The sequence below is a fragment of the Curcuma longa genome, chromosome 10, assembly GCF_044706935.1.
Source record: "Curcuma longa cultivar G26 ecotype Majalengka, Jawa Barat chromosome 10, ITB_CL_G26_1.1, whole genome shotgun sequence".
In the NCBI taxonomy this organism is placed as follows: Eukaryota; Viridiplantae; Streptophyta; class Magnoliopsida; order Zingiberales; family Zingiberaceae; genus Curcuma; species Curcuma longa.
Genome location: NC_133870.1, coordinates 7,743,270 through 7,768,623, shown reverse-complemented (window position 1 = coordinate 7,768,623; position 25,354 = coordinate 7,743,270). Strand labels below are relative to the sequence as shown.

The following is a 25,354-nucleotide window of genomic DNA, read 5'->3' as shown; positions in this document are numbered from 1 at the left end:
CTAATGGAGGGCTTGGGCTAGGCCCAATGGGCTGCATGATAAATGAAAGCCCAACCCAAGCCCACCATGAGCCGTTGAAGGATGCTATATTGCCTTTTCTATGAACATATGCAGTTATAATTGGCAAGACTGTTAAAAAAACAAAACAAAAAAATCTTTTTAAATATATTTTTATATTTTTTTGATAATGTTCCTGATAAATCAATGTTTCAACCAGTTCGGTTGCGCTGAGTCGGCAATGAAAGATCCACTTGCATTCACGCCGCCAGCGCCGCCGCTGCCGCCGTGGAACTATTCTTCGTCGTCGTCTTGTAGTACTCTCCGTACAAATAGGAGACGAAGCCCCACGTGCACAGCGCCAGTGCCACCGCCTTCTGCCCCCCGAACGAGTCGCCGAACGCCACCACGCCTCCGACCACGTTCACCACCAGCGTCGCCGTCGAGCATATTCCGCTGTTCAGCGACGACGTCAGGAACACCAACCCGGCCGTCGCCATGAAGCAGAGTTGCCAGCTGAGCACCGTCGCAGCGATCGTCGCCCAGTACCACGCTGTCCCGCTGTCGAACTCCCTCGCCGCCTCCCTCCCCATATGTGAGAACCCGCCTCCCGTCGCCATGCCCACCAGCGCGAACCCCGTCGCCGCCGCCTCGATCACCACCTGCATCTCCATCACCGTTCGGAACGACTCCACCGCCGGCTGCCTCCGGTACGTCCACTGCGCCAGCGGGAGGTAGAGGGCGAAGAGCACGGCGGCGCCGAGGGTGGCCAGGAAGCCGAGCGCGTACTGGGAGTGCAAGACCCCCGGCGGCGCGTCTCCGCTGGAGTTTAGCGCGAGGAGGACGGAGGCGAGCGTGAGGCAAAGAACGCAGTTGACGTTGGCGAAGCGGATGGGCTGGCGGACCAGGAGGGCGGAGAGGAGGAGCGTGAAGCCCAGCTGCGAGGAGAGGAGCAGGGAGGAGGTGGAAACAGGGAGGTAAGAGACGCCCCACGCGATGAAGAAGTTGTTGACGCCGAGGAGGAGGCCGATGAGGATGCAGAGCACGAGGAGGCGCGGGACGAAGACCGAGGCTTCCGTGCCGCCGGGGCGCCGGGAGAAGTATATGGGAATGAAGAGGAGCGGGAAGCCGGCGCACTGGACGAGGGTGGACACCCACCGGTCTGAGCCACCGTGGACGAAGTAGAAGCGGGAGAGGAGGCTGGCGGCGAGCGACCCGACGACGAGGGAGCAGTAGTTGGCCGCCAGGAGGATGCGCCGGCCAAGTGTATTGCCGGATGCTCGAATATTAGTAATCGGCATGAAGACGACCGTTTCCTCTCTTCCTCCGCTGCCGCAGGCGGCGGCGCCGCCTCCCCCGGAGGCGGATTCTCGTGCCTCCGCCGCACCGGGATCGTGATGATCCTTGTTCTCCATCAATTCTCCGAGGATTTGGCAATGGTTGCGAGAAACGCTGGATCATTGCCTCCATTTTATATTGAGAATTCGTCCAAATAATTAAGAACAAAGAATTTATAAACAATGCTTCCCAAATTCATGCACTTGCCCAATTGTATCATGGCTGTTCATATTCTATAGAGAATACCTGAATTAAATAAATAAAAGAAATTAACAATCTCTCTTCGTTTATTTATAAATAGAAATTTTTATTTAATTTTGATAAAAAAAAAATTAGAATGCAAATGTTTTCATTTACTCAGAGTAGAACTGAAATGGAAATCAACTTTCCACTTAGAAGAAAGAGAGAATGAACCATCATTTATTTTGAGAAGTTTTATAAAATTTTAGAATGTTCCTATTTGGATATTTTGATGAACAAGTCAAAGGATGAACAATTAAGTGGATAGATATTTTATAATTAATTATAAAAATAATCAAGAAAGTTTTCATGGATATCATAAATATTATTATATTTTTTTTATTGTTTTGTGAAAGGATATATATATATAGAAGAATGAATAATGGATCATTTAATCCATCCATTAGGTGTGAACAAGTAAAAGGATAAACAATTCTCTTAAAATAATTGTATATTATCACTTCTTTCCGAACAAGGACAATAATAATATAAAAGGTTTTGTATCTAAATAGAAAGACCTAAATGAATATAATAATATTAATAATATATTAGTTTGGAATGTTTAAGTTTACTATTAATATATTAACTCTATTTATTTTCTTTATTATCTCTACTTACGTTGTCAACTTTACAACTAATTTATTTAATTTAAAATTTTATTAATCTTTTCTAGATCATGGATCTACTAATGAAATGATGATTGAATCCTTTTGGTCTTAAGACAGGAGACAAAAGATAATTGATTAATGATACAAGCCATTTGGAATAAAAATTATTAATTAATATTGAGAAGACTTAATCACAAGAGCCCTAATTAAATCTTCTTTTGATATACACTTAAAAGCCTTAAACAAAAATAACCGGTTTGTTAACAAGAAAGTTTGTTCTAACTCACAAAAAAGCTTGCTTTCATTCTCCGATCCATTGGGTTCGAACTCAAGCTAACTTAAGTACTCTCACTTATACGCACCTAAGTACCATATCGATTCATCGAGCCCCTCTCTCATTGACAATAATCTACCCTTTTGAAATGTTTAATCACATGATGTTCTCTGATCTGTTAGCAATGGCCAGTGGTTTAACATTGTGTATCGAATACAATAAGTTGATTGTCTTAAGCTAAATCTAGGATGAGTTGGCTAAGTAACTAATCACATGTAGCCACCAATGAATTAAGGATTTAAATTGTTGAACATTTAATTAATGACATGTTTAAACAATTAATGATCATTGAATGGAGTCATTGTATATTATTATATCTCATGATTGGTCATTTTCCTATTGATTGTTGTTAGTTGAGTTTATGATTTGATAAATAAGATTCAACAAATGAAGAGCTTTTGGTGTTACTTGATGACTAGAAACTATTGTCTTTCTTTATCTAAGGCAAAATATTTAGATGATAATTTAAAGTGAGATAGTTGAAACAATATAGCGAGATAAGAACATGTTAGCACACATGATACTTATCTTACGAGAAGACCGATCTCTCGCTTATATTCTCGTTGGAGATGCCCTCATCACATGATACTTACCTTATGAGAATCAAATCAAGCTAGTATGATAAATGACTTCTATATTAAGGACTCCTAAATGTACTAATTTGGTAGATATGTGTGAATTAATTTATTATTTATATTATATAATTCTATAAAAATGTGAAATCTGTTACCTTGACGATCCCTGCCTCACACTATTGGGAGGGAATAAATCAAGAAATCGAAGTTAGCCGAAGCCGGGAATTTATCACTTATATGCAATTTGCAAGTGTTATAACATAAATGAGAATTTTAAGAAATTGTAAGCACACTCATTAGAGGCCATATTGATGTTGTAGCTGCAGCATTTTAAGAACAACTCGTAGAGTGACATTGGAGGAGATCCGGCAGCGATGCTCCAGATCCCAGTCACCTCGCTTCCTCCTGCTCTTCTCCATTCATCTCCTGCTCTTCCGCCGCCGCCGCCGCCGCTGCATCCTTCAACCTGCAGGAGGAGGAGCAGATGAGCGCTTCCAGCACTACCTCCGTATCCGCACCGCGCACGCCAACCCTGACTACGCCGCTGCCTTTCACCTTGCGGAGGCCCGCTCTATCGGCCTCCGAGCTGTTTCCCTCGAATTCGCTCCTGGGAAGCCCCGCATCCTCCTTTCTTTGAACTCTTGAACTCTCACATCAACAGCCGCCGAGCCCTCCGCCGTCCGCGACGCCAAAGGCTGCATCTTCGCACGCGGCGCGGACTATAACAAGTCCATCGCCGTACAGTATCTCGAGGCCCTCCGCCATCTCAAGGCCTCCGCTTCGCCCCAGTCGGAGGCGCCGATGGGGCTGCCAAGTTCTCCGCTTCGGGGCAGTTCCGGGAGCTCAACGTCGGTTTCGTGCTGGACGAAGGGCAGGCCTCGCCCACCGACGAGTTTAGGGTATTCTATGCTGACCGCTCGCCGTGGTCCTTGATCGTCAGGGCCGTCGGGGCTCCAGGGAACAGATCGAGGATCTATGATGGTGGGGCGATGGAAATTTTGATGGATTGCGTGGAAGCTGTTGCCAAATTCAGGGAAGCATTGGCCATTGCCCCACGGTAAGCCACTGCATATACAGTTTGCTATTGGATTTTCCATGATTCTTCTCGTTTTCTCTGTTGATGATTCAAATGCATATTGCAATTTCCAACAAAATACAAATGATTCTCCTTCGTTGTCTCTGTATGGCAAATTCATATTGATCAGTCTGTACCTTTAGTGAAACTGATAGATTGAAGAAATCAAATAACAATTTAAACTCAAAATAGTTAACTTATTAATATGAATTAACAACGACATTCAAATTTCAAAATCCTATAGTAAAACTTAGCACTAATTCCATAATCTGTACCAACAAAAGTATCTTGCTTTTTAATCTAGCGTGCTCACTTGGACCTAGGAAGCTCACGAATAATGTGGTTTATTGTCTTATTGGGACCTTGTGATGCTTCTGTTAATAACTTACTTCTTGGGACCTCATTGTAATTAGGCTGATAAAAGATGGGTTTTTGTACTAGAAATGTATTGTACTCACATCATTTTTTTCTATTTGTTAATGTGTTTTGAGTAACTGTTTATGGAAAACAATTTTCTGTTTTCCTGTATTCTACATCTAAAGGCTCCTATGATAGGCTGATATGTGTATATCAACACTGAACTATGTAAACTATACTAATTTTTTTCGCCGTGTTGATTTATTCATCAAAATGCTCACATTTATTCACCAGCCCATGGTGGTCTGCATTCAAACAAGCTGTTTTGGCATCTAGGAGGAAACTTGCCAGACCAGAAATTTTGTCTTCAACAACTGATGCTAGATTCATGAGACAGATGGGAATTCCTGCCATTGGCTTTTCACCTACGGCGACTACTCCAATACTACTTCATGATAACAACGAGATATAGATACTCATCCTTTGTTTCCTTTTCCAATTTCCTTTCTCTTGGCATTTCTAATGATTTATCAACTTTGTATACAGTTTTTGATGGATTCTGCATTTCTCAAAGGGATCAAGGTGTATGAGCATGTCATCAGTGCTTTGAACTCCTTACAAGTAACTTCAGTGTGAGCTATGTGGTTTTATTTTCCAGCTTAGTAGGTAGGCGTGTCTTAGGCAGATGCTCCACGAACGCATTGACACCCTATTTAATTTATCCATGCATAAGGGACCATAATACTTTGATAAGGTTGAGGCTCAAACATCATGAAAAAAATGTACATAACATTTTCTTGCGTAGTATCTGCTCAACCTTGCATGAATAAACTGATAGATTACTGTGTTAAGCTTGGTTAGTTTGACAGTGTCCACAATGATATAGCTGTGCTTGGTATCATGGTTGTAGTAAGAGCTTTACAAACCTTATGATCTTAGACTAGGACTGTTAGTAATGAAGTTTACAAAATTAATGAGGTTGAATTATTTAGGTGTTAAATTGTTTGACTTGTTGATCCCTTTATAGCTATCCTTGAGGTAACAGTCTGATTTATCCTGCATATTATTCAAGAAAAACCCCATTATTAGACAAAGCTTATAGAAAACAGTTCTATGAATTCTTTAGCTCCCATCATTTGGATCTTTTGTTTAAAAAGAATCAGTAAAATATCTCACATTCATAATGTCCCTCCTATCAACTAATAGGTGAAAACCCTGCCGTGAAAACTTGATACTTGATGGTATTATGATGATGCATGAGTAGAAACTCTGAATTCTAATCTCAAGTTCTAGCTTGCAACTACTAGTTGATTCATATCTAAATACCTGTTTTTTCAGCAAGGAGGATGAAACACCCACCCATCCCTATAAACTCAGAACAGAATTGACTATATAGGTACCAACTTTTGGGACAGTAAACATCTGCCTGGGCTAAGCACTAACATTTAGATAATAGATTCAAATCCCAAAATGTAGTCCTTACCAAATGAGCTAGTTGGCACTCTTATTTACTTTGCTTTGCTTGTGCTTCATACTGCAGACTGCCTCAAAAATCAATGGATGAGGAAGCAGACAAGCTGTGACGATGCGGGCGACACGAATGATGATTGTCACGTCATCTAGCCGTTTTGCTGTGATAGGCTGCGGTCTCAAGGGCGGTTGAAGGTAAGTTTGTTCATATCGATCACATATCTACTTATTTAACTGAGTTTTCTCTTGGCTCATGTAGTCATGTTGTGCTTTTGATTCCCTTAGGTAGTTGGAAATTACTCGTTCAGATTGAACCAATATATCGGGGAAGATTTGGTGCTAAACAACCACATGCATCATCATCAGCAGTATGACATCTCTGTCTGCTTGACCCACCCCTTCAACACGCTTTAGTGAGCTTTATGTGGTTGAGACTTTGTGCTAGCAATGATCTAGCTTTGCACCTCACGCGGTTAAGCTTTGGGATACAGGTGTGTTCCAACTATAGAGTACAATTAAGCTTGTTTTGACTACATGCATGCGATAATTTTAAATCGAGATTAATCAATTCCAGCAGAGTTTCAGGATTATCTATCTCTAGCTCTAAGATATTCTTTACAAGATGGATAGAAATTTGTTTGCTTAAGAATTTGTCTGAACTAATGGTACTTACAGTAACAGAATCTTGTTAGCTTAGTTCATCTCAACTATATCCTCTTACAAATGAACATTGTGATTGAAAATGAATAGGGCACGGTGATTACATGGGACTCTTCATAGAATATGCAATATAAATGAAGATTTCTATACATGCTTATTTGAATAATGAATTTTTGTTACAGATCTTTTGTTGATGACTTAGAAATTAAGATTCTTCTAATATTTCTGTAAGACACCTAATTAATTAAACCTTCCTGATGCTAGATCATTCGGCCATGGCGAAGAACAGCAGCAGCATGGCTCCCTTACAACGAAGCAGCAGCCGTGGCAAGCGTAGGCAGTAGGCTGGGGCTCCTGGGTGTCCGAGGTCACAGCACCCAACCTCAAGACCAGAATTTGGTCGGGCTCCTACTCCACCCCAGAGGCCGCCGCCCGGGCAAACGACGCCGCCCTGCTCTGCCTCAAAGGGCGACTCCGCTGTCCTCAACTTTCCGGCTGCCCATTCCTTCCCTCTCCCCACAACACCAATTTATTCCTAAAATCCATACAGAGAATTCCAGCCACTGCCGGCATCACAACTGCCGCACAGGAGCTTGAAGCCTTCTTCCGCTCACCTACGTGCATGGATTGCATGCTCCAACCATCGCACTTTTTTGATTCTGGGGATTGGTGTGAGGAAGGCGATGCTATTTATTCAACTGTATTCTATGTTAATAGATGGTTTACTGTCAGTTACTAGCTCCCTTTGTGATAGATGGATTCAAATCCAATCTACTTTTGGCGATGTGTGGATTGCTTTTTAGATTACACTAATCATTACACATGCTTTTCCTTTCACAACGCCATGATTGAGTCTCTGTATCACAGCAGCCTTCCACGTTAAAGCTTAGCTTAACTAGCCCTTCTTTTGTCAATGGCCGCGCGCTCTTCTCGGCGCAAGAGCGAGCCTAATGAAAGAGATCACTGCAAAAGCAACACCAAATGATGAGCCCATAAAGAGAGCGTAAGACGAATCCTTAAAGGAAGCAATATTGGCATGCATGTTCTTGCACGCAAAGAGCAGTACGGTGCAAAGGTAAGGGAAGCTCATTGATCAGCGACGCGACGGCGAGGCTCCAACGTAAAAGGAGAGGAAAAGGAACACGTCGACGTCGTGTACGTCCTCGGCGTCACGGCCATCGATTGTTCTCCCCGCTGCTCCGTAATCCTCGTGCTAGCTCGCTGCCGTTTTAACCGTTCCAGGCGACATGGTTTATTTCTTGTCATTTCATGTGGTCCGCCCTGCAGACGCAGCAGCAAGAGGACGGGGAATCTCTGAGAACTATCACGTTCCCTTATCCCACGAGTTGGAGAAGATGGATTTTGACCACTTTCTCCTGCTCTAAGCTCATTATTAAGGTCGATAATTAGGACAGTAGTTGCTTTTGAAGTAGTAGTAGTACTAGAAATCCATCATCTGGTCGGAATATTTAATTTACAGCATCTCTCAAAAGCAAATGGATCGTGAGAAGAACTGAAGGCTAAACATGGTGATCCACAGAAGAGAACAGCAATTTGAGCTCGAGATCAATGCGAGGCTTAAGTCTTCGACGACGTCAGATTGAGGCTTAAGTCGACCAGTCGCGGTCTTGTGGTGGGCGACGTCGATGGCTGTGGATCATGGAGGTGGAACACTCTTTTGTTACTGGAATGCGATCCGCCGAGCCTGACTCCAAACAGCTTGGGTTGGCCGGCGCAGTTTTGCTCGAGTTGGAACTGTGGCGGAGGCGGCGAGAGGTCCTCTGCGATGGTGACGGAGCTGCTCGACGTGGGGCTCCCGCATCCATGGAGGGGGGCGGCCGCCGGTCCCCGCGCGGAGCTGGGCGCCACGGGGACGACGTGGTTCTGCAGGAAGTAGATGATGTCGTTGTAGAGCTTCCGCATGTGCGTCAGCTCCGACATCAGGGTCACGTTGCTCCGTCGCAATCTCTCATTCTCCTCTGCCAACGCAAACGCCGCCGTCGGCTGCCAGCCGCCAGCATTAGCCGCGCCGGCGCCGACGTCGTTGCCTCCGATGAGGAGTATCCGCGACGGTGGAGCGGCGACGGCGACGTCCTGCTGCCAGATGGGTGAGCCGGCAAGCCCGTAGCCTTCGAAGTGGTGGCCGCCGTAGAGCGGGAACAGAGACGGCGATGTAGCAGAGGACTTGCGGCGGTGGATCTCGCAGAGCAAGTGCTTCTCCCCCTTCCTAAAGAACTCATTCGCAAACTCCCACCTCTCCGGCACCACCTTGCGAAACCCCTGCCGCATAAATAATCTCATCAGCGATCCCAACAAAAAAAGACACAAAATTTAACATCAACCGAGCTACAATGTGATCGCGTACGTAGGTGTTGAGCTGGCGAACGAAGCTAGAAAAGTTATTGTGCTTGAAGTAGTTGGGAAGAACGTCGCGGGCGAACTCCGGCGGCCGCCAGACCACGAAGGTGGAAACCTGGTCGTCGCCCCACGACACGATGTGGTCAGTCGCAGAGTCGTCCACCAGCTGATACGTCTTCGTCAGGAACGGCGCAGGCACCGGCTTGTGTGCCTCCGCCACTTCCCCTCCCGATGCGCCTTCCCAACACCCCTCCATCGCGCTGGAAACAACAGGGTGCGGCATGGCTTCGCCGTATTATCAATGCTTCCGGCTCCGAGGCGCCTCGATGCTTGTGTCGAGGAAGGAAGAAGACGGGAGGAATATGTGTCGGTCCGTCTTCAGGGAAAGAGGAGGAGGAGGAGGAGAAGAGATACTTAAAGAAAGAGGGCGAGGTTTACATGGAGGTTTTAGCTTCAACTTTCGATATCAACCCGTGACATGCGCTTCCTCCCCTGTTTTTTTCTCCTCTTCCACTCTGCCGTCTTCTCTTCAAGCTTACTAATTTATTACCGCCACTGCGGCGGTGGCTTATGCTCTGTACTGGCTTCCAAAGCTCATAAATTTGTGCCACCAGTCCGCCATTATCATTGGTCTTCAGATCACTGTATGCTTAAAGGTCGTGATCGATGTGGCAGAGGACGCACATCAGCCATGGAATCTAATGTACTGAGGGTGTCTTTGGAGGGTGCTTTGAGCTGTGCTGTCTTAATGCTCCATCTTCATTCGTATTTTCTTCTGTACCTCGAATCTGCAATGCAGATACCTTTTCCTGAGGCTCTCTAATTGATTCGACTCTCCAGTTTCCAGTGACGTAACCGGTTCAGTCCGAGTTCATCACTTTCGAAATTGTGCTCTAACGCCATGGAGAGCAAAAGTAGCACGGAGTTCGACGAGACCGATGCAAGAGGACAGCCTACGGACGCATCTCTGCCACTTCCTAACACCAGTTTCAATTTCTTAAACCTCTCTTTGGAGGGTAGCGAATGGAAGCTGATTGAGAAATTAATAAGCGAGATGGTTGCAGTGCAGAGCAGAGCAGAACAGAACACGTAAGGTAGGCGAGTTCTGGAGAAGAGAGGGCATGCAATAGGCAGCAAGCAGCAACTGCAGGTCCCGAAGGATGCCTGCTATTGATTCCTCTCTGCAGTGCCCTATCGATGAGACGTCTGTTTATATTCCAAGGATTCGAGAGAGATAATAAAAAAAGAGAGAGAGTTACTTTTCCAAGGCCTTTCTCTTCTCTTGCTAGCTATCTACCTTGTTCTTCGGCTCAGCTTCCTCCTCCGCTGCACAACAAGCTCGTGCATTTAAGAATCTGACAATCCCAGTTTAGGCATTTGACTAGAGCAGAACATTACGAGGACCAGAACGTGGCTTCCGTTGGCAAACAGACATTGAGATCATGGCTTATGAATGAACAGTGCACTTCCACTGGCTGCCATGATCAAACGAGCCGATCGCCATGCACGCAGAAACCGAAGCAGAGCCATTATTTTGGAGTGAATAATTTCAGCTTGTCTCTAGTGCGCAGCACAGTAGTAAAAAAACTGCACAGGGCATGCAACGCAGGCGCAGCTATGCATGGAGGGAGAGAAAGGGGGGGGGGGGGCCCGCCCAGCGTTCACGGCGTTGTCGTCCACGTCAGCGAGGAGAAGATTTGATCCTAAATTCCGGAATCCAACACCTCTCTTTTCCCGCCCTGAGTGGACGGAGAGACACGAAGACACGAAGGCTGTTGCCATCACATGCTCATTAGCTTCTTCCTCTTTCTTCTTCACAGTGAAGCTGCACTTGAGACAATGGCAGATGTGTACAAGCTGTTGAACATGATGCATGGTCTGCAACTGTTGCTGTACTGTTCCCACTTCGTCTGCCATGGACGCGTGTCATTGCATGACAGTCATTATATTTTACAGGTCGTAGAGGAATTGATAGTCTAAAGCCCAATTAATTGTGGGCTAGACAATCTTGGGCCATCACATGGACCAGACCGGGCCCAATAACTTTTTTTTAAAAAAGGATTAAATTTTAAGAAGGGATTAAAATTTACTGGCCGTACAAATGGTCCTCTCGTCGGGGGGAGTGGAATTGGACGGCTGAGAAACGCGGCACGTTGGGGGTCTGGAGTGGACCATCGGCCATCGCCCCGTCCGCCAGAGAGCGCCACGTCGCGCGAGGCCACCACCGGCAAACGGTGACGCCCCCTTTTTATATGGCGGCGCACCGCTGCTCTCCGACACCTGGCCGTCCACCACGCCGCGGGGCACCGGCGCCGTAGCGAGCGAGGAGCGGAGACACGTACCGAGGGAAAGCAGGTCCGCTCTCTGCTCTTTCTTCTCATCTCTTTCGATCGCGCTTTTCTTGGGAGATTATAGAAAATTGGATAGGGATTTGCTATTTTTGGCACGCGCGATTTGCTGGGGTTTGTTTAAGATGAGGATTCGTGTAAAATATTGGGGGCAGGGAGTGTGGTCGCTGCCGGATTGTTTGTGTCTGTGCTAGGATTTGGTTGATTTTGTCGAGAATTTTTTATGCTGCGGTTTTATTTGAACTTTTGGGTGGGATCGTAGGTGCGGAGGAGCGATGAATTTTAGGGCCATGGGTGGATCCGGCGGAGAGGCGACGGCGCCGCCTCAGACGCTGCTGACGCGACAGGGATCGATCTACGCGCTGACGTTCGACGAGTTCCAGAGCACGCTCGGCGGGATCGGGAAGGAGTTCGGGTCGATGAACATGGATGAGCTGCTCAAGAACATCTGGACGGCCGAGGAGGGATACGCCATGACCACGGCCCTTGGTGAGGCAAGCGGCGGGTTGGGGTCCGGCATCCAGAGGCAGGGTTCGCTGACCTTGCCCCGGACCCTCAGTCAGAAGACTGTAGACGAGGTGTGGCGTGACTTCGTCGGACCTTATTCGTCCGCCCAGGGTCCTTCCGCCGGCGGCGCGGAAGTCCCACGGCAGCCCACCCTCGGGGAGATGACGCTCGAGGAGTTCTTGGTGCGGGCTGGAGTTGTGCGAGAGGAACTGCCGCCGTCGCAGACGCTGCAGATGCCAGCGGGCAACGGAAGTACCAGCACCAATATATGTTTTGGCGATTTGTCGGCCCAGAAAGCTTCTTCCGCTTTTACTCTGGAATTCAATCAGGGTTCAAACCGAAGTAATGGAAACTTAGTGGCTCCAATTCCTCAAGGTTCAGCTTCCAATTTAGGGATGACGAGACTGTATGAGCCTACCATGCCGTTGGGAATTAGCGTGGACTTGGGGAACTCACTGGGGACGGCAAGCGGAGGGCTTGACGGGTTTAGCCATGCCGGCTTGCACAACAGAATGACCGGGATGGCTGGCCTCGGTACTGCAGGAGTCACAAAGGCATCAGGATCGCCCATGAATCCTTTGCCTTCTGACGGAATTGAGAAAGGAAATGGGGATATGTCTTCTGTATCACCTGTTCCGTATGTGTTCAGTGGCGGGGTTAGGGGAAGGAAGCCCAGTGGGGCTATCGAGAAAGTCGTGGAGAGGAGACAAAGGAGGATGATCAAAAACAGGGAATCAGCTGCTAGATCTCGTGCACGGAAGCAGGTGATTTTACTGTGATCTTAATGTTGTGTTCTTTAAAAATATCCTTTTCTTGAATTGAATCTTTATATTGTTTTATCATGGTTGCATGTTGGCTTTCTCTTGGTTCTGCTGGTGCATCATGCCAGCTTATTGCAATAACAAGTCACTGTTTAACTTATGCATTAATGACAGCCGGAGATTATCATCGCAATATCTTGAATGGAGAAAAGAAACACCTTTAGAAATTAAGATAGATCAACTTGATAATCAACGTGATAGTATAAAGTAGAAAGAAAAAAAGTCTAATCATATACCTTGAGGAGACTGAAAGTCCTTTTAGTAGGAAGTACTCCAGGAGTTTTATGGCAAGTTATTCAACAATTATGCTCTTTGGTATGGAAAGGAAATCTAGAACACTTGTTTTTCATAGTTTTTACATCTTTATGTTGATATCATGGACATGTTGTTACTTGTTAGCGTATTTAAAGAGCTTTGTGCTATGCCCTTTTGTGGACTGCAACAACAGTTATCCCTTGAAAAAATGGAGAACAAAATGAATCTGTGGATATTCTTTCTTTATATTTGTTGATCGTATTTAGCTTGATTTTGAATTTTTCTCTTCCTAATTCTTATCAATCTTTATGTTTTGGATTAAGGCTTATACTATGGAATTGGAAGCAGAAATAGCAAAACTGAAAGAGCAAAACCAAGAATTGCAGGAAAAACAGGTGCATTTCACGTAACCACATCAATACTTACATTTTCTTCCTGTCTATTACCACAATTTTCTCTTCCATGTTCTTAAATTTTCAACAGCATTGCCCTTGTCGTTTGTCTGTGGAATACCCAACCTGATTTACAAGTCCTAGGCAACTATCTGAATTGCTGAGGTCATTGTGGTGCTCAAATTGAATACCGTTTTGATGAAATTTCCATTAGTGATTGCAAAACTAGAAAATTTAGCTGGGTGATGTCTATTATCTTTGTCATTTATCAGTCAACAGAGAAATTGAGGTGAGATTTGCGAAATAAATAGCCGATTGAGCCTTATAACGTCATCCATACCAACATTGATGAATATAGTCAACTGTATTGTCTGTTTTAGCTGTGCTACATTGAACGTATAAATAGGCACTGATGTAGTGCCCATTTGGATTAGCTTGTCGAAAATTGCATCTTACACAAGTCATATTTTGTAGCACTGATGTAACTTTGAGAAGCTTAATGAATATGGCCCGTATTTAAGTTTTATGCCGTTGTTTTTTTTCTTCCTTTTCAGGCTGAGATGATGGAGATACAGAAGAACCAGGTAAATCCTTCCTATGATTCCCATTGATTTATGTTTCCATCCGTCTGTAGTTTATTATGTGCTCTAAGTATTTGATATTACAGACATGTTGACATCGTAACCAATTGAATCAAAGTTGTATGAGTAGAAGTAAAACAAAAATTTATAGTTTTAACATACTGAAATGAAAATTGTTGAAACTAGTTAGTGCGGTGCTGATGAATAGTGTGCATTAGCTCTTTTGTACATGGTGTACTAATTTATTTCGTCATAACAGATATTGCAGATGATGGACCAACAAAATGAACCAAAGAAGCGTTGCTTGAGGAGGACACAAACAGGTCCATGGTAGCGCATGGCCATCCAACAATCGTATCAGTATATGTCATACTTTAGCTTGTAGGGTGTTTGTGTATATTGGGAGGGAGTTTGTCAAAATGATTTCACTACACTGTTTGTTAACTTATAATATGTTGTAGATCTATTCTTTGCTGGCACTATTTTCTGCCAATTAATATGCTTCATTTGTTTTTTTTTTTTTTGTTTTAAGAAAACAAGTAGCATACCTCTATGTTATCAAACTACAGAACTTAACCAGATTCTTAATCGTTATTAAGTTGTTCCACATTCAGCAAATATTTAAAAATACTTAACCAGATTATTAGTCGATGTTATTTGAGTTGCTCCACTTCCAGCAAATATTTAAAAATTTAATTGCAGGGCCTAACCCTTTTTTAGAGGGAGCCCTTCCAGAAATTCTCGATGGCGCTGGGCCAAACCCAGGCCAAAGAGGGGGTTTGGAAATAGTTTTCAACCAGCAATTGTCGCGCCTCGGTTATTACCTCACTAGCTGCGACATTGCCCCAAGCGCAAAGATGCTTTTAACGGAGGACCTCGTTTCATTTTATAGGGGCAGTGCTTTGTGCAACCGTGTCTTCTTTCGATGTGGGACTAAATAAACATCAACTCAATTTTTTCCCTTCTTGATTCCCCTCCTCGACTCGTGCCCCGAAAATGGGCGGAGGCGCAGACGGCCATAAAGAAGCGCCGGAGCTCCGAACGGCCTCCAAGATTGGGTTGGCATCGGTCTCCGCCGCAGTGGCGGAGTCCTCCACCTTTCCTATCGACGTCATAAAGACGCGCCTTCAGCTCCGCGGCGAGTCCCCTCGCCCCACCTCCCTCCCTCGTCCGATCTTTGGGAGCTCCTTCAGTGTCGCCGCCGAGATCTGGAGGAAGGGAGGCGTGTTGGGCTTCTATAGCGGCCTTCCCCCTGCCCTCTTCCGCCACCTCTTTTACAGCCCTCTGCGGATCGTCGGGTATGAGTACCTCCGGGGCGCTGCCGCCTTCGACGGATCTCTCTTCGGAAAGGCGCTCGCAGGAGGCGTCTCTGGCGCTATCGCTCAGGTAAGATTCATTTCACAGCCTCTCGTTTGCTAAACAAGATCGTTTCTTTATGCGTTACAATTTTTTATTGCTAGAAATCACAAGATTTCCCAAGTTAGCGATCGAGAAATGTGTAACTATGCTTCCGTGTATTTTTGTAAAATAATGTTTTTTCTTGCATATCAAATGCGGGAAAAGATTGCTATGCAATTGCTATTGTTTTGGGTCCAAATCTGTTGACTTTCTTGTTCAGTTTCTGTGGGAGGTTATACGTGCGCTGCAGAATCTCAATTCTGCTGCATCATCAGTACACTTGTGGTTACTGATTTGCATAAACTCTATTTTACTTATTTATAGATCACATCAGCACTCCTGTTATATTAGTCTCTCCTAATTCACAATCAGCTGCAATTGTTCATAGATAACTAACTTAACTCTTGTAGTGCTACAATTTTTTTTTTTTTTGGAACAAAGAATGTGAGAGAGAAAGTGAGTTTATGATACATTTCAAGGTAATTAAATATTTGGCACAGGTATGCACTTATCAAACTAAACTTGTAAACTTTAGATAAACTTTAATGCATGATAGTTGATGACATAACAGGAGGGTATTGGTTTAGACTCTATCATTAGCTTGTTGTTTTCTGCATACTCAAATAGTTCAAAAAAAATGTGTTTCTTGAAGAAAACTGGCCACCTTGTTGTTCTTGATGGCTATCATCAGTTCCATAAAACCATTTTTGTCCAAACTCCAAGTTGGTTATTCTCAGTCTTGGTTATTGAGCATGAGAAATCAACTTGGTGATGGTGCTTCCAACAAGAAATATTTTGAACAGCCATTTAGTATGGACAAGGCTGAGTTAATTCATAGTTTTTCAACTTATCCACTCTTAAACATTGTTCACAGATTTTTTTAATCACAGTAGTTTAATCGTTAGACTAGGCTGAGTTAATTCATAGTTTTTCAACTTATCCACTCTTAAACATTTGGTAGAATTTTTTTAGGTCTACCAACATTTGGTAGTTTAATCGTTAGACTAGGCTCAGTTAATTCATAGTTTTTCAACTTATCCACTCTTAAACATTATTCTGTCACAGTTTTTTTTAATTAGTCTACCAACATTTGGTAGTTTAATAGTTAGACTGGCTTAGATTCTCCATTGTGTATCTATTTTCACTGCTGTTATACTATCTCACTCAAAATGATTCCAATTTGTGATGAAACACTAAATCACAAAACATCTTCATTATTTGTTATCTTAACTACTCTGAGAATAAAGTAAATATAGTTTTTTTTTCTCACTTTCCTTCATGATCTTGTCTGGACAACCCAGATAATCTGAATTCTGTACCTTCTCTAAATCAGTCACCTGTTCCACCCCCATCATGCATCAAACCAAAGACAGACCAACAGTAGGACTAGGAAGTGCACAACAAAGGCTAACATATAAGAATTGAATGCTGATGTTTGCCAGACTCATGGAATTCTGTAAAAGGCCGAGGAAACGGGAAGCGCTTGGTGAACCGTTTTGGATAAGAATACACTTGTTTAGACTTGTAATCTCAATGCGGACAATTTTATTCTGGTTTCATTGGATAATAGCAAACACAATGCCCAATGGACTGCCTAATATATGCATTGACTTATGCTTTATGTTGGAGATGATCAGTGTATTTAACTTTATGGTTCACTTGCAGATTCTGGCAAGTCCTGCTGATCTTATCAAGGTAAGAATGCAAGCAGATGGGCGCCTTCTAAACACCTCTAGCCAACCAAGGTATGCCGGAGTGTTCGATGCATTGAGAAAGATTGTCCAGAAGGAAGGCTTTCGAGGGCTTTGGACTGGAGTGGTTCCTAATGCTCAACGAGCATTTTTGGTCAATATGGGAGAACTGACATGCTATGATCAAGCAAAGCATTTTATCATCCACAAAGGTCTTTGCGACGATAATACATATGCTCATACATTGGCTTCAGTTGCCTCTGGTCTTTGTTCAACCTTTCTAAGCTGCCCACCGGATGTTGTTAAAACAAGACTGATGAATCAGGCTTCTGGCAGAGAGGAAGCTTTATACAGAAATTCTTTTGATTGTTTGTACAAGACGGTCAAGCACGAAGGTCTTAGTGCCCTATGGAAGGGCTTTTTCCCTACATGGGCAAGGCTAGGGCCTTGGCAGTTTGTTTTCTGGGTGTCTTACGAAAAGCTTCGTCAAATCTCTGGTCTTTCTTCTTTCTGATACATTTCTTACTGTTCAGACAGCAGGGTTTTGATTTTAATCGCCACAGTCAATAAGTGTGTGGGAAAACTGCAGCAGCTTATAATTCAGATTCAAAGGGACACAGTTCGTGTTTATTTTTCTGTAGCTTTGTTGGAGATGATCATGACAATAGAGAGACACTAGTGCTTGAGCAAGAGATCTGTTTCTGCTAGTTTGTCCATGAAATATTATGTTAGATTTTGTGATTTAGAGTGCAATGCATTTGAATGTTGCAGTTTCGGAAAGGACAATTTGATGTAGCAGTAAAACTCATTAAATAAAACAATATCTGAAATTTTGGTTTGGTATACGAGTTGTCTACATTATACACTGGCAATCTTTCCAGAAGTTTGAGACTTAACTGTTTCCATTTTATAGTAATTAGAAATAGAAGACATGATGAGCAAGGCATAGCACATCCAATGTAGAATCCATCATCCCAACAATTTTACATAGTCGGCTTCACGATAAAGGTAAATCGAAAAGTTATAGTTAGCCATTATGAGAGAAGGCATTGTCTCGCTTCATCGAGATTCAATTCACTACAGTAAATTTGTCCCGTAATAACCAATTCAAGCATGCCTTAAGGGCACAGCACATCCAACTCGATTAACGGAAGGTTGGTATCATCACTGCTGTCTCACAAAATATATAACTATCTTTCATTCAAAATTACAGGGTAAAATCTAAAACTAGACTTAGAAAATTAATAAAAAAAAAAATTTTAAATCATTTAACAACTTTTATTCTTTTCATTTTCTTAACAAATTTGGGAACAGTGGACACCCAGTTGATGACCTATTCTTTTTTTTTTTTTATTTTTTAAAAATCTATTTTTTTAAAAAATAAAATCTATTCTATAAAATGTTTAAGATAATTTTTACTTTTTAATTTCTTTATATTTTAAGTATTCGGCCTTAGTGACCAGCGGAGTGCGAGCAGCCGATCCAATTAGGGAGGAGTAACAACCGAATTAATTATCGATCCGATTTAAAATTTTAATTTGATTATTTAAAAAATTTAGTTTTTTTTTTAAAAAAAATGTCGATTATTTCAGTTAATTGAATTCGATTTTAAAATTTTTAATTCAATTAAATCGAATAAGTCAAAACTTTACTTCTAAATTGAAAAATCTTAAATTCCTAATTCTAAAATAAATCGGATAAAAATAAAAAAAATTTGTTAATTCAATCAAAAATTAAATTTAGTTGATTCAGTTTATTCAATTTTTATTGAAATTTGATCTTCGATTTCAATTAATTAAATCCGATTTTAATCTATACTCAACCCTAAATCCAATTGCTATTAATTAACTTCTTTTTTTTATAATCAAAGTTAGATTTCACCGACTAACTCTGTATATACACAGTCTTTTCTCTTTCTCTTGATTCACCACGCAACTTATGCATAATTAAAAATTAATTTTAAAATATTCATTCCTATTAAAATTTCAACTTTAACTTCTTATTTATTTATTCTATAGAGTGCCTTATGCAAAATTATCATTTAGGCACTTACGATTTGATTGTTGAGAGAGCATACAATGTATTTATAGGAATTTTCTTCAGCCCATAACAGGAAGCGCAATCAAAAGAACAATGAACGTTTGGAAGCTGGCCGCTGTGTTCATTTCCTGACTCTTATATCTGATGGTCGATGAAAAACTTTCATGAAACCGAATCGATCATCCTCAGGGATAATCCTTCGTTATGAGCAATGAAATTAACAACAACGACGACGAACGGCAACAACCAATTTTATCTTCTAAAACATGAGTATCTCTATTTGAAATTCCTTATGAGAACACTTATGTATAGTTCTGCACACAGAATGAACTTCAAACTCCAAGAACACGGCGAATACTCAGTAAATCGATCGGCTCAAAACTTACTAGTAAAACAGTTTGATACCACGGACCATGTCTTCGCAGTGCCTCAAATACGGAACCACGGAGCCGAGGTCCAGTTCCCTTCTTGACTTGCACTCGAACGAGGGAGGGAAGTGGAAGCAGGGTTCCATCGTCGAGGATTGCAGGCAAAGATTCTTGTTATCGGGCTTCACCAGCATCCATGGCCGAATTCCACCGAGCCCTTGCGCCACATACCCAAAGGTAGAATACTGGCTCGTAATCAACGAGTCGCTCGAGCTCAAAAGATAAATCTCCGCCAGAGCCTTCACGTTGTGATCCAACTTCTCCGTGAGCTGTTTCTCTTCATGGCTTGGCTGGTAGACGCCGATCACCTCTCCGGTCGCCGTCGCATTCCCATAGTACATGTCCCTTATCCTCTCAAAGTACTCGCTCTTCAAACTCGTCACGAGAACAGCTTTCGGCTTGACTCCGGTGGTATCTGAAAGAGCAACGGCGCCGGCGTCTTTCGCATCGAGACTGGGCAGCAAGTTCTTCGAGATCGCGCAGTTGATTACATAACTCGAGTGGCTGTCGGGATCGACATCTGCAAATGTCCTGATCTGGACGCCTAAAATTTCTGCTGCATTCGCTAGATATGCTTCGTAGTACCTTACTATATGGCCCCAAACTGCGTTGGATGGATGGAAAAGATACCTTCCCAGGAGATGAAACACGGTCGCCCTCTCAGGGAAGAGCAAGCTGAGCTCCTGCTCGAACATCGGTATGAGAAACAGAGCCGGAACGAAATACTGGTTCGATCTCAGCAACAACCAAGGGAACTGTCGAAGCAGCAGCTGACCATCTTCGCAGTAGAACAACCTGTCGTAGTCATTATTGCTATGTACGAGGTGAAGGTACAGATAAGCCGGCAGCGGAAACGAAGCATTGGCGATGTTCATGTCATTACTGAGGATCTTGTCTCTGAGCAAATCCCCATATCGATTTGGATCTTTCTCGAAGCTCCAGGTCATGTGCTGGATAGGGAAATCAGGAGGAAGAAGCCAAGTGGTGTTGGGGAACGGCTCGCAGAAGAGGCCTTTCATGTAGTCAGGGAAGAAGAGCAGCAGGACTTTGTTGTTGAGGAGAGCGTAGAGGAAAGCAGAGGTTATGCTGATCATCCTGTTCCCCAAGCCATCCTGTGGCATCCACACCACGTAGTTGCACTCCGTCGGGCCGCTGCTGCGGTTGGAGTTCAACTGCCTGATGCTCTTGCTGTAGAGCTCGGTGTTCGGGCCGCATTTCTTGTGGAGAGCTTCGTAGCTTCGTAGCTTCTCTAGGAGATACGCAGAAGGGGTGTGGTTCAGAGGCTTCAGCAGTTTTGCAGACTCGAATCGGCTTCTGCAAGAGGCTTCGTCAAATGCAAGGGAGAGCAAGCCGCCGAGTGACTCGTCCACTGAACCTGGAGCACAATATGCAATTGATTGTAAGAATAAGAGAAACATCAAAAAATGGTGAATCAAGAGTTCTTAAAGATTTGGTTTTTCTGGCTTTCAAACACATCATGATCTTTGAAACTAAGGGAAACAACAGTTGCAGAGATTGCTGCAGCCAAAATGTTACAGAAAACCGCCAGGAAGATCTTTGATTTTTATCAAAAGCATATGATCTGTACATTTCAGACTTGGAAATGCATCGGGAAACTCTTTCTCAAGAGGAAGACGAGGGGCTTCTGAGAGGAGACTGTCCAATGACGGCGATTCTATTGCTACAATTTCTCCTCTCAGTCAACAAGATAAGACATGGTCCAGAAGAGACAGGTGATCCGTGATCAATAGAACAGTGAAACACTCGCCACTCGAGTTCCAGGAGTCGAATGACTGAGGACGACGGAGTGACCAAACCCTAATGGATTCTACAAAAAGATGATTCGATGACACAGATGACAATGTAAAGTAGCGTGATCTTCCATTTCCGGCTTCTCCCTAAATGGTGAATCAAATCGCCACCATTTCCAACCCTAGAAATCCACAAGAACAACTGCGCTACGGAATCGTCGGCCTCGATATTTGGGGCATTGATTCAACATGAACAAGAATGGAGAAGTCGAAGAAGAAGATTTTGTATGTTTCATCAGCACACAAAAGGATCTTAGACAAGGGATTCACCTTCTTGTTCCGCTTCTTGGGGTCGGACGAAGAACCGATCAAGAATCGAAACGCGATGGACTCCCGAGAGCACAGTGAGAAGCAGGACGAGGGCGAACAAAGCAAACACCAGCAGCGGCTTTGTACCTCCGAACCAATCGCTCGCCTTCCGTCCGTCCCTCCCTTCCTTCTTGGCCTTCGGCGGCGGATTCGGCGGCCGGGGAGGCGGCGCTTCCATCCGATTCGCCATCTCCATCGCGGCGCCTCCCTTCGATTGCCAAAACCAAATAGGAATCCTCCACGGAATCAACGAATCAATACGCGTTCGGCTCGCTGAAATCGGAAGAAATTGGAGTGTAGATCTTCGCAGTCCCTTCCTGGTTTGCCTCGCTCGATCCAAACCTTCTTCTGTTATGGCGGAAACCATGACGCCATTTAAGGCAGCTGGAGTATGGTAGGGAAACTTCCATTTTCTCGTTTCCCCCCTGTACTTTACGTTTATTCAAAATGCCCTCAGGTTTTTATCTCGTCAAATTTAATTAACCGTATTAATAGGTAGAATTAAGAATTTTTAATTAATAAAATAGAAGAATCGATTTTGATTTTCTTGTCATAATTATTCAGTAAAATCATGAAAAACACTCTAATTAATTATTAAAACAGTACCTTATTCATTTTTGTTATCCAAATTACTATTTTATTAACTAATCCAAATAGTATAATTGCTACACATTATAATTTTAATATCATATTATAACATTTACTAATCATAATTACTACATATTATAACAATTATATATATATATATATATAAGATCTTGTTCGATTAACACTAATCGATCGTATATTATAGCACAAGTTAAAATATGTTTATTTTGATGGAATCTGTCATTCAGCAGCCTCACACGGTCAACCCCACGACGATTTGTGAGGAGTCACGCACGGGGCGCGTAAGAACCCGTCGCTCAGGATAGCAAAACTATATATATATATATATATATATATATATATATATATATATGAGGCCGGATGTCCTGCGCGATCAAATGTACGCGACTGGTGCACAACGCTGATGCGGCTGGGATTTGTTACCGCTCACGTGGCAAGCGATACCTAACCTCCGGCTTGAACGTAGCGACGGCGGACGAGCGATGGCGGGTGCGATGGCGAGAGGAGCGATGGGTGCAGCGAGAGGAGGGGGCTGCTCACAGAGGGACGGGCGAGCAGGGCGATGGCGGGCCGAATGCAACGACGTCGGCTGCTCGCAGAGGGACGGGCGAGCAGGGCGATGGTAGGCCGAACGTAGCGACACCGGACGCGATGGTGGGCCGAACGCAGCGACGGCGGGCGCGATGGCGAGGAGCGACGGGCGAGCAGGGGGATTCGACAGCTTGAATCGGCGATTTTGCCGTGCGATTTTGGCAGAGGCGCGATTTTGGGGACGGCTTGGGCAAATAGAATTCGAGTCTTTTAGGGTGCGTTTGGTTGAGGGTCATCCGTGATTACCTTAGTTATGTGATTATCAAGTAATCACATAACCAAGGTTATAGGGAATAAAACATAACCAATGTTGTTTGGTTTAAACCTAGGTAATGAGACAAAACCTTGTTTGTTTGAAGATTTTAATACATTACTTACTTGAATATTTACTATATTACCCCTAGTACAATTATAATCATTTTTTTTACAACTAAATTAATTTGATATTTAATTTTTTTAAATTAAATTATTAATTATAGGACAATCATAATCATAATTATACATCAAATTATAACTTAATAAAAGAAAGATGAGCTTCATTTGTGATATAAAATTTATGTTTTCGTTATAATTTGTTAATCTTTTTTATCATCTAAATTTATAGTTTATAAATAGAATTAATAAACTTCTAGTCTAATCAGTTCATCTAATAATTATGATGATCATGTCGACGATAGTGATTTAGCTTCCCTTTCAACTTTTTCTTTTATTTCAAACTGCTCAAAGGTTCTATTATTCATTCATCACCTAAACATAGAAAATAAGTTCATCTAATATTTGTCCACACCACTTCTCCATAAAGAAAATAAACATTCTATGTCAAACTGAAAACAGACATACTACAAGATCAAAGAGTTCGTTACAAAGTAATACTTGTTGTTTAGCAATATCAATGTCATATGTTTGGAACTTGGAACCAATACCGATCTAAAATAAAGCTGACAAAACTGAAAGCTCTTCTATCATTCTTGACTATGGCAGCAAGGCAAAGAAATCTTTCAACGCCCTGGAGTCTTGGATTTCTCCACCAGAACAATCCTTCCAATCCTTCCATCTGCGCCAAGAGTGCATGTGAACAGCAATGAGCATCTTTTCATTTCTTTATGCAATTACTGGGAGAGTTCAAGGATATGCAACAAGAAAGCAAAGAACATTTCCGTACAACAAGCAAGCAAAGAACATCAAGAACGGAAACTTTGGAGGTATAAACATATAGATGAATACAGATCTAAAAAAGTTGTTGACAGTATATCCATGCCCAACTACTATCTTGAATGATATAAATAGACAGTATATCCATTTCCGTAGAGTACACGAGAGCCTCATTAAGATGAACAAGAGTGAAAACATGCTGTTCTTGAGGATGCAAATCAGGAAGCAATTTCTCTGATGAAGGTTCAGTAAATCCCTAAACAACAACAGGAGATATATAATTATAACAGAATGAACCAACTATAAGAACAAGAAAATGCTAACAAAAAAAAAGTATATACAAACCTGAACTTGATCTTCAATTGCCCTCCTAAGATCCAGATAGAGATCCAGAGCTTTAACAGGTACTGTAGATGTAAAAATTATGAACTAAATTTGCCACACTTATTAAAACTGCATAAAATATATGAATAGGAAAAAAATCTAGATAGAAAAGCAAACAAAGCATTGTATTTCAAGCTACATCAGTGGTGCCAGCAACAGCACATGAGCACACTTTTTATCCTAAATAGGTAGTTACAAGGGGTGCACCAATCATTGCAGCACTATCACTGACTAAATAGCAAAGAACATTTCCATGCAACAAGCAAGCAAAGAACATCAAGAAGGTCACACGTACATGCAGATTTAAAATTGATCCAGAAGAAACAACATTGACTAATTGGATTCATAGAACTAAAGCAGTGTATATTGTTCAAAATTGACATTCATGAATATCCATAGTAGTCAAATAGTTATCCCAAAATGACATTCATCCAAGAATGTATCCAGCACTGCAGTATCTAAAATATAAGTAGTAACAATGTATACCAAAATAACAATCTAATTCAAATAGTTATTTCATTTGGAATGAATCTCAGAGAGCAACTTCAGCACGTAACCTCTCCTTAATATCTTTGGCAATGCGAAGAAATTGTCAAGCTTGTGTCCATCCTTGAGAATATACTCCCCAACATCCATAATTTCTTGCTCAGAAAATTCAGAAAAGTCTATTAACTCTTCGTATAGCTTTTGTTTTTTTTACTATTCTCTGTTTGTTGTTTGAAGTAGTTGGAGATCTCCTCATCAGATTTAGAAATAGCAGTAATAAAATTGTCAATTTTTCCCACCAAGGCACCTAGAGCATCATCAGACTTCCCTTTTTCCTTTCTGGTTGACCTTTTGTTTGTTGGATAAGCAGATGAACTTGGAGTCTCAGGTATCTTCTGGTTGTCATTTTCAAATCCTTCAACATATTCTTCTTTTTCTAGATCAACCGTGTCAAACTCTTCATCACATAGATTTATCTCTTCGACTGCATCAGCTGGGGTTTAGAAAACTGCTACTCCTTTTATCCTCTTCTGGCTATG

General features: G+C 42.7%; 5 protein-coding genes, 1 non-coding gene and 2 pseudogenes across 6 annotated transcripts; 3 read left to right on the top strand and 5 right to left on the bottom strand.

The window, feature by feature from the left end:
• Positions 1-257: 257 nt before the first annotated feature.
• Positions 258-1,412, bottom strand: LOC141835582 (putative purine permease 4). Its single transcript, XM_074722970.1, has one exon. The coding sequence runs from the start codon at positions 1,410-1,412 to the stop codon at positions 258-260; it is 1,155 nt and encodes a 384-aa protein (XP_074579071.1).
• Positions 1,413-2,641: 1,229 nt separating this feature from the next.
• Positions 2,642-7,005, top strand: LOC141835581 (uncharacterized; annotated as a pseudogene).
• Positions 6,291-9,295, bottom strand: LOC141835580 (heat stress transcription factor B-4-like). The gene is made up of 3 exons (XM_074722969.1): positions 9,020-9,295; positions 8,246-8,934; positions 6,291-6,333 (listed from the first exon to the last, which is right to left on the bottom strand). Exons 1-3 carry the CDS (start codon positions 9,293-9,295, stop codon positions 6,291-6,293), a joined length of 1,008 nt encoding a protein of 335 aa, XP_074579070.1.
• A 1,946-nt stretch (positions 9,296-11,241) lies between these two features.
• LOC141836044 (bZIP transcription factor 46-like) lies at positions 11,242-14,443 on the top strand. The gene is made up of 5 exons (XM_074723451.1): positions 11,242-11,367; positions 11,623-12,631; positions 13,267-13,338; positions 13,890-13,919; positions 14,176-14,443. Exons 2-5 carry the CDS (start codon positions 11,636-11,638, stop codon positions 14,248-14,250), a joined length of 1,173 nt encoding a protein of 390 aa, XP_074579552.1. The 5' UTR covers positions 11,242-11,367; positions 11,623-11,635; the 3' UTR covers positions 14,251-14,443.
• Positions 14,444-14,618: 175 nt separating this feature from the next.
• On the bottom strand, positions 14,619-14,775 carry LOC141836792 (U4 spliceosomal RNA). Its single transcript, XR_012602508.1, has one exon. It is a non-coding gene; the product is annotated as a U4 spliceosomal RNA (small nuclear RNA).
• Positions 14,776-14,912: 137 nt separating this feature from the next.
• On the top strand, positions 14,913-17,806 carry LOC141836668 (mitochondrial uncoupling protein 3). The gene is made up of 2 exons (XM_074724176.1): positions 14,913-15,302; positions 16,980-17,806. Exons 1-2 carry the CDS (start codon positions 14,913-14,915, stop codon positions 17,517-17,519), a joined length of 930 nt encoding a protein of 309 aa, XP_074580277.1. The 3' UTR covers positions 17,520-17,806.
• Positions 17,807-19,430: 1,624 nt separating this feature from the next.
• LOC141836043 (galactoside 2-alpha-L-fucosyltransferase-like) lies at positions 19,431-21,789 on the bottom strand. Its single transcript, XM_074723450.1, has 2 exons — positions 21,555-21,789; positions 19,431-20,848 (listed from the first exon to the last, which is right to left on the bottom strand). The coding sequence occupies exons 1-2, from the start codon at positions 21,787-21,789 to the stop codon at positions 19,431-19,433; spliced, it is 1,653 nt and encodes a 550-aa protein (XP_074579551.1).
• Positions 21,790-24,845: 3,056 nt separating this feature from the next.
• Positions 24,846-25,312, bottom strand: LOC141835578 (uncharacterized; annotated as a pseudogene).
• Positions 25,313-25,354: the final 42 nt, after the last annotated feature.